This window comes from Salvelinus sp. IW2-2015, linkage group LG6.1, assembly GCF_002910315.2.
Source record: "Salvelinus sp. IW2-2015 linkage group LG6.1, ASM291031v2, whole genome shotgun sequence".
Lineage (NCBI taxonomy): Eukaryota > Metazoa > Chordata > Actinopteri > Salmoniformes > Salmonidae > Salvelinus > Salvelinus sp. IW2-2015.
This window is the reverse complement of record NC_036845.1, coordinates 29019652-29029050: the sequence shown is the minus strand read 5'-3', so window position 1 is coordinate 29029050 and position 9399 is coordinate 29019652. Positions and strand designations below refer to the sequence as shown.

General features: G+C 42.0%; 1 protein-coding gene across 1 annotated transcript in view; it reads right to left on the bottom strand.

Annotated features, from left to right (window-relative positions):
- Positions 1–2582: 2582 nt before the first annotated feature.
- LOC139027911 (uncharacterized) overlaps positions 2583–9399 on the bottom strand; it is a 20620-nt gene continuing 13803 nt past the window's right edge. The window contains exons 4-5 of the mRNA XM_070444114.1: positions 5729–5836; positions 2583–5613 (exon numbers count right to left, since the gene is read on the bottom strand). Of these exons, the coding sequence (XP_070300215.1) occupies positions 5345–5613; positions 5729–5836 (377 nt within the window). The 3' untranslated portion in view covers positions 2583–5344. The remainder of the gene's footprint in view (positions 5614–5728; positions 5837–9399) is intronic.

Below are 9399 nucleotides of genomic sequence, written 5' to 3'. Positions count from 1 at the left end.
CTGTTTCAACCTTTCAAGATCTTTTGTTCATAATTTAGCTGCAAAAAAGTAACCCTTTTTTCTGCTCAAATGTCAAACCAGCACTAGACAATTGGTAACATTCAATACAAGCTGGACTATGAAAGAATAAAAGCTGAAATAATTCTGTCTCTTTACTGTTATTCTGACATTTCACATTCTCACAATAAAGTGGTGATCCTAACTGACAGTAAACAAGGAATTTTTACTAGGATTAAATGTCAGCAATGATGAAAAACTGAGTTTAAATGTATTTGGCTAAGGKGTATGTAAACTTCCGACTTCAACTGTACATACACAAGAACACTGAATGGCTCAGAGTGGGAGTCAGACGTTACGTAATTGTCTGCCGGCAAGCGCAACTTGTATCAAAAAATCACTATCAGAAAATGTTTTGTGTGGTAATTATTTATTTACTTACTGTTTTTAATCACATATATTCAAGTACTGGTGACAAATCATGCATTCCGTTTCTTGCATAGATTGTAATGGACACATTATTATTTTTATGATGAGCTAATATAATTCCAGCTATGTGTGGAGCCRTGTTTGTTGACATACAATGCATTCTGGGTTTCACATAAACAGCTGTTGGACCAAAGATGGTCACATAAACTGGTCACATGGTCACATAAACTGGTCACATTCAGGACATAACTTTGTAAGGACTGTGTTTGTGCAAAATGTTTCTGGGAGAAAACAGTGTGGCCAGCTCAAATACTGACTGTTGCGTCAACCAAAACTGAACGTTCTAAATAAGCATTCTAATCAAACGAGTTGGAGCATATGCTGCAGGGACCACTGTAGAATGATCACACCCTTTTGTTGGCGTATGTGAAAAGGTTAATTTAATTGACAGAGTGAAAATAAGGAAGCCTTTACAGAATAAACGTATTCCAAAACATGCATCCAGTTTCCAACAAGGCAAATGTGGCAAATTAATTAACTTTTTGCACAGAATAGCAATTGTTATGTTTTTGGGGCAAATCCAATACAACATATTACTGAGTATCACTCTCTATATTTTCTAGTATAGGGGTGGCTGCATCATGTTATGGGTATGCTTGTCATCATTAAGGGCCGGAGTTTTTCAACATAAAAAATAAACAGAATGGAGCTAAGCACAGGCAAAAGGTTTAGATGAAAACCTGCTTCAGTCTGCTTTCCACCAGACACTGGGAGATGATTCACTTTTCAGTAGGACAATAACCTAAAACACAAGGCCAAATCTACACTGGCGTTGCTTACCAAAAAGACAGTGATGAGTTACAGTTTTGACTTAAATATACTTGAATATATGGCAAGACCTACAAATGGTTGTCTAGCAATGATCAACAACCAATTTGACCGAGCTTAAACGATTTTGAAAAGAATAATGGACAAATGTTGCACAATCCAGGTGTTTTAAGCTCTTACAAACTCACCCAGAAAGACTCTGTGCTGTGATCACTGCCAAAGGTGCTTCTACAAAATATTGACTCAGTGGGTGTGAATACTTTTGTAAATGAGATATTTCTGTATCTTTTTTTGCAAAAATTTGCTAAAATTAAAAAATATATTTGATCACTTTGTCATTATTGGCTATTGTGTGTAAATCTATTTAATTCATTTTGAATTCAGGCTTTAACACAACAAAATGTGGAATAAGTCAAGGGGTATGAATACTTTCTGAAGACTCGGTATACACTGAGTGTACAACCCAGTATAAACACCTTCCTAATATTGAGTTGCACCTCTTGCCCTCAGAACAGCCTCAATTCGTCGGGGCGTGGACTCTACAAGGTGTTGAAAGCGTTCCACAGGGATGCTGACCAATGTTGATTCCAATGCTTTCCACAGATGTATCAAGTTGGCTGGATGTCCTTTAGGTGGTGGAACATTCTTGATACACACTGGAAACTGTTGAGCGTGAAAAACCCAGCAGCATGGCCATTCTTGACACAAACCGATGCGCCTGGCACCTACTACTAAACACTGTTCAAATTAATCTTGTCTTGCCCATTCACCCTCTGAATACCACACATACACAATCCATGTCTCAATTGTCTCAAAGGTTATAAAGGACTTGTAAGCCATCCTCCCCTTCATCTGCACTGTTTAAGTGCATATAATGAGTGACATCAATAAGAGATCATAGCTTTCACCTGGATTCATCTGGTAAGTTTGTCACGGAAAGGGCAAGTGTTCTTAATGTTTTGTATACTCAGTGTACATCCTCAGTTGACAGATGACAGTATTTGAATTTCACATTCATCTGTACAGTCCGCTAGTTTTGACATGGATTCTTCCTGTTTATCGTCCAATAGGGGACATGACAAGAAGATGTCAGAAGAACACGTTAGGTGTATGATTAGAGAAGCATTCCTGGGCATCTGTGTCACCTGTCTTATAGAACACTAACCATAGAGCGGTAATGATCCTGGGGTTGTGGAGAATTCAACTATGATTGGCCATAAAGACTGTGTTTATTACTCCTCAGATGGGATGAATGATAGCCCAATGCTCTTAACCTTGACCTCTGACCTCTATACTGTACTATTAGAGAAGACAGGAACAACTTTTGCTTGTTTTTAAAACACAGGATTTTATTATCAAATTGCAGTTTCCCATCACACAGCAGTATCAACGATGAAGAATGACAAGTGATTCCACTGCATGTTATGTTTGTGTTGATCAGTATCTTTATTTCTCAACATCCTCTTCTCAGTTTGTTCTTTTAGATTAACTTATTTTGAGTGACACTGACATCATGGGCAAGTCATATATCTTTTACTTTTAGTTATTCAGAAGAGCTAACCAAATATGGTAACATCTTGAAGAAAAGCTACATTATGTTGGTTTTAGCCAATCAGTCTGTCCATCACCTCTGGTTGAGGGGATTCTAAACTGGAAATCATGTGACTCAAAAAGGAAATGCATAAACAACTTTAAGCCCACAAAACCAGAGATGTGGAAGAAAAATATATTTTTTTATGGACATGTATTTCAGAAACAATTTTACAACATTAGCGTATTATTGCACAAGCTCCAAAAAACGACAATTGCTAAAAAACAATATAAAGATGATCATGTATCTTAGATATGAGACATGCCAGGATTATTTTACTCGTAGACAAATAGCTAATAAGAGTGCATTACATTTTTCAATATCTCAGGATGTGTCCATGAGGGAGACGGACTGCAAGCTTCAAAGTATTGACTTAAGGTATTGGAAATTAGTAAGTAAGTAGACTATAATATCTAAAACATTTCTGTTATGCAATTATCAAAAATCACAAAATCTTTAAACATTATTTGAAATAACCATATCATTACTTATATCATGCAGCAAAAACATGTAAGACTTTGTGACATATCACACAACTGACACAAGGAACACGTGAACACCACACAACTAAACTCAGCAAAAAAATAAACGTCCTCTCACTGTCAACTGCGTTTAATTTCAGCAAACATAACATGTGTAAATATTTGAATGAACATAAGATTCAACAACTGAGACATAAACTGAACAAGTTCCAATGACGTGACTAACAGAAATTGAATAATGTGTCCCTGAACAAAGGGGGTGGGGGGAATCTGTCAGTCAGTATCTGGTGTAGCCACCAGCTGCGTTAAGTACTGCAGTGCATCTCCTCCTCGTGGACTGCACCAGATTTGCCAGTTCTTGCTGTGAGATGTTACCCCACTCTTACACCAAGGCATCTGCAAGTTCCCGGACATTTATGGGGGGAATGGCCCTAGCCCTCACCCTCCGATCCAACAGGTCCCAAACGTTCTCAATGATATTGAGATCCGGGCTCTTCGCTGGCCATGGCAGAACACTGACATTCCTGTCTTGCAGGAAATCACGCACAGAACGAGCAGTATGGCTGGTGGCATTGTCATGCTGGAGGGTATTTAAGGATGAGCCTGCAGGCAGGATACCACATGAGTGAGGAGGATGTCTTCCCTGTAACGCATAGCGTTTGCCTGCAATAACAACAGCAATGACAACAAGCTCAGTCCGATAATTCTGTGACACACCGCCCCAGACCATGACGGATCCTCCACCTCCAAATCGATCCCGTTCCAGAGTACAGGCCTCAGTGTAACGCTCATTCCTTAGACGATAAACGCGAATCCGAGCATCACCCCTGGTGAGACAACCGCGACTCGTCAGTGAAGAGCACTTTTGCCAGTCCTGTCTGGTCCAGCGACGGTGGGTTTGTGCCCATAGGCGACGTTGTTGCCGCTGATGTCTGGTGAGGACCTGYCTTACAACAGGCCTACAAGCCCTTATTCTAGCCTCTCTCAGCCTATTGCGGACATTCTGACCACTGATGGATGGATTGTGCGTTCCTGGTGTAACTCGGGCAGTTATTGTTGCCATCCTGTACCTGTCCCGCAGGTGTGATGTTCGGATGTACCGATCCTGTGCAGGTGTTGTTACACGTGATCTTCCACTCGGATGATGATCAGCTGTCTGTACTGTCTCCCTATAGCTCTGTCTTAGGCTCTCACAGTACAGACATTGCAATTTATTGCCCTGGCCACATCTGCAGTCCTCATGCCTCCTTGCAGCATGCCTAAGGCACATTCACACAGATGAGCAGGACCCTGGGCATCTTTCTTTTGGTGTTTTTCATAGTCAGTAGAAAGGCCTCTTTAGTGTCCTAAGTTTTCAGAACTGTGACCTTAATTGCCTACCGTCTGTAAGCTGTTAGTGTCTTCATGACCGTTCTACAGGTGCATGTTCATTAATTGTTTATGGTTCATTGAACAAGCATGGGAAAGAGTGTTTAAACCGTTTACAATGAAGATCTATGAAGTTATTTGGATTTTTACGAATTATCTTTGAAAGACTGAAAAAGGTACTTTTTTTTTTGCTGAGTGTGTCAAAACGTTTTCCAAAGAAAGACACGTGGTAAAGAAAAACAGAAGTGATGTATCCACTTCTTGTAAACAGACAGTATCCACTTCTTGTAAACAGACAGTATCCACTTCTTGTAAACAGACAGTATGTGTTCTAAGGTGTGAACATGCAAAACAAAGTTGTTACTGTAACTGTAAGACAGCATGATTAGACATAGCTGTCGTCTGTATCAACTCTGTGCCTCAGGATTGCGTCCCAATAATTTCTCCTTCTTCCAGATGTGTGCACTCCTTCACTACTCCCCACAAATTTTAAATAATTGGATTGGTATAGGCATGGGCAACGGGGAGTTGCCATATACCATTAATTTCCTTTGAAATACGTGAAGGGAAGTGAACAAGTCAACACTAGGAGAAAGGAGAGATTATTGGGACGCAACGAGTGATTAAACTCTCAGCCTCTTCTATTCTATCATATTCCATCTAGACAGTACCTTTCTCCCTGGCCTTTCTGTACCCTGGCGTACACACAGTCCTCCTCCTCAGGTGTGTTTACCTTCCACCGGGGACCCTGTAATATTTTAAACTGTCCATACTCCACCTCCATCGTCTGCTGGGGACCCCCCGCACCTTTCGCCTGTCCGTACTCCAACTCCACCAGCGCCTCCCTCTCATTCGGTCTCTTCTGCTTCTTTTGTATCCTGACATCAACATATTCCACCTCCTGGCTGTCATCCTTAGCTGTGGAGAGAGAGAGCGAGAGAGAGTATTCAATGGCAAGGCTGACGTGGCAAATGAAATGACTTCACAAGTTAATTGAGATCAAATGAAGAGCTACAGCTAAATATCCTCTAACCTGAAGACTTTGGAGGTTTATTTTTCTTCTGGACACAGTAAACTACCAACGCCATCACTAGGACAAGGACTATGCCTGCCAGAGACCCTGCTACCGTCCCTATGATCTCTGGGTAAAAGAGAGGAAACAGAGACAGAACAACATCAGCACTAAGGTTGTTTCATTGTAAAAACAGCCATATATACAGTGCCTAAGAAAATAAATCAGGCCCCTTGACTTTTTTCACATGTTACATTACAGCCTTATTCTAAAACGGATTAAATGAAATGTTTTCAATCTACACACAATACCCCATAATGTGAAAGCGAAAACAGGTTATTAGACGTCTTTGCAAATGTATTAAAAATAAAAAACACATTCCTTATTTACATACGCTTTCAGACACTTTGCTATGAGACTCGAAATTAAGCTCAGGTGCATCCTGTTTACATTGATCATCCTTAAGATGTTTCTACAACTTGATTGGAGTCCACCTGTGGTAAATCCAATTGATTGGACATGATTTGGAAAGGCCCACACCTGCCTATATAACGTTCCACAGTTGACAGTGCATGTCAGATCAAAAACCAAGTCATGAGGTCGAAGGAATTGTCCTTAGAGCTCCGAGACAGGATTGTGTCGAGGCACAGATCTGGGGAAGAGAACCAAAGGTCCCAAAGAACACAGTGGCCTCCATCCTTCTTAAATGGAAGAAGTTTGGAACCACCAAGACTCTTCCTATGGCTGGCTGCCCGGCCAAACTGAGCAATCGGAGGAGATGGGTCTTGGTCAGGGAGGTGACCAAGAACCCATATGGTCACTTTGACAGAGCTTCAGAGTTCCTCTGTGGAGATTGGAGAACCTTCCAAAATGACAACCATCTCTGCAGCACTCCACCAATCAGGCGTTTATGATAGAATGAACAGACGGATGCCACTCCTTAGTAAAAGGCAGGACAGCCCACTTGGAGTTTGCCAATAGGCACCTAAAGGACTCTCAGACCATGAGAAACCGGATTCTCTGGTCTGATGAATCCAAGATGGAACTCTTTGGTATGAATGCCAAGCGTCACATCTGGAAGAAACCTGGCACCATTCCTACGGTGAAGCATGGTGGTGGCAGCATCATGATATGGGGATGTTTTTCCTTTTTGGACTGGGAGACTAGTCAGGATCGAGCAAAGTACAAAGAGATCCTTGATGAAAACCTACTCAAGAGTGCTCAGGACCTCCGACTGGGGTGAAGGTTCATCTTCCAACAGGACAATGACCCTAAGCACAGAGCCAAGACAACGCAGGAGTGAAAGAATGGAGTCTCTGAATGCCCTTGAGTGGCCCAGCCAGAGCCTGATTAAACATCTCCGGAGAGACCTGAAAATAGCTGTGCAGCAACGCTCCCCATCCAACCTGACAGAGCTTGAGAGGATTTACAGAGAGGAATGGGAGAAACTCCCCAAAAACAGTTGATCCAAGCTTGAAGCCTCATACCAAGAATACTCTAGGCCATAATCACTGCCAAGGTGCTTCAACATAGTACTGAATAAAGATTTATTTTTATTTTTATATTTGCTAACATTTCTAAAAACCTGTTTTTCTTTTTCATTATGGGATATTGTGTGTAGATTGATGAGGGTAGAAAAATAATTTGAATCACTTTTGGAATAAGGCTGTAACGTAACAAAATGTGGAAAACGTCAAGAGGCCTGAATACTTTCCGAATGCACTATACATAAAGGCCGTAACGTCTTAATGGTAATAATGATAATGACACCAATAATACATCAAGATGAGCATTATCACTTACTTAAAGTTCACAGGGTCTGATGGGATTTTGTCAATGTGACATGAATGTGTGTAATTGCTGTACCCTGGGTGTGATTTCTGGGTCTGGTGGTCACTAGGTTTTCAAGCCCCTAGGCCTTACTAGTGGGGGCCTCTGTTGTGGGGGCCACTGTTGTAGGTTTAACACACAGGGTATTATTAACCTCTTAACCACCCRCTCTGATATCTTTGTCCCACTGGGTAAGGTGCAGTTAACTCAGCAAAACAAGAAATGTCCTCTCACTGTCAACTGTGTTTATTTTCAGCAAACTTAACCTGTGTAAATATTTGTATGATCATAAGATTCAACAACTGAGACATAAACTGAACAAGTTCCACAGACATGTGACTAACAAACATGGAATAATGTGTCCCTGAACAAAGGGGGGGGTCAAAATCAATAGTAACAGTCAGTATCTGGTGTGGCCACCAGCTGCATTAAGTACTGTAGTGCATCTCCTCCTCATGGACTGCACCAGATTTGCCAGTTCTTGCTGTGAGATGTTACCCCAGTCTTCCATCAAGGCACCTGCAAGTTCCTGGACATTTCTGGGGGGAATGGCCCTAGCCCTCACCCTCCGATCCAACAGGTCCCAGACGTGCTCAATGGGATTGAGATCCGGGCTCTTCGCTGGCCATGGCAGAACACTGGCATTCCTGTCTTGCAGGAAATCACGCACAGAACGAGCAGTATGGCTGATGGCATTGTCATGCTGGAGGTCATGTCAGGATTAGCCTGCAGGAAGGGTACAACATGAGGGAGGAGGATGTCTTCCCTGTAACGCACWGTGTTGAGATTGCCTGCAATGACAACAAGCTCAGTCCGATGATGCTGTGACACACCGTCCCAGACCATGACGGACCCTCCAACTCCAAATCGATCCCGTTCCAGAGTACATGCCTCAGCGTAACGCTCATTCCTTCGACGATAAACGCGAATCCGACCATCATCCCTGGTGAGACAAAACTGYGACTCGTCAGTGAAGAGCACTTTTTGCCAGTCCTGTCTGGTCCAGCGAYGGTGGGTTTGTGCCCATAGGCGACGTTGTTGCTGGTGATGTCTGGTGAGGACCTGCCTTACAACAGGCCTACAAGCCCTCATTCCAGCCTCTCTCAGCCTATTGCAGACAGTCTGAGCACTGATGGATGGATTCTGCATTTCTAGTGTAACTCGGGCAGTTGTTGTTGCCATCCTGTACCTGTCCCGCAGGTGTGATGTTCGGATGTACCGATCCTGTGCAGGTGTTGTTACACGTTGTCTGACACTGTGAGGACAGTCAGCTGTCCGTACTGTCTCCCTGTAGCTCTGTCTTAGGTGCCTCACAGTACAGACATTGCAATTTATTGCCCTGGCCACATCTGCAGTCGTCATGCCTCATTGCAGCATGCCTAAGGCACATTCACACAGATGAGCAGGGACCCTGGGGCATCTTTCTTTTGGTGTTTTTCATATTCAGTAGAAAGGCCTCTTTAGTGTCCTAAGTATTCAGAACTGTGACCTTAATTGCTGTTAGTGCCTTCATGACCGTTCCACAGGTGCATGTTCATTAATTGTTTATGGTTCATTGAACAAGCATGGGAAACAGTGTTTAAACCCTTTACACATTCCTTGCAGATAATCAAGACTTAAACTTTCCAGATGAGGACTGAATAAAATGACGATTAATGTGACTGTTATTTAGTAAAATATTACTAAATGTTTAAGAGTTTATTCGAAAGATAACAGCTCTATAAATATTCTTTCGTGGTGTCCCTCTCTAGTTAATTAATATTTACATGATTAGTTCAATCAGGTAATTATTAATTACGGAGAAATTATTTTATAGAATAGCATGTCATAGCAATCAATCTGGCATAGTCAAAGACACGACT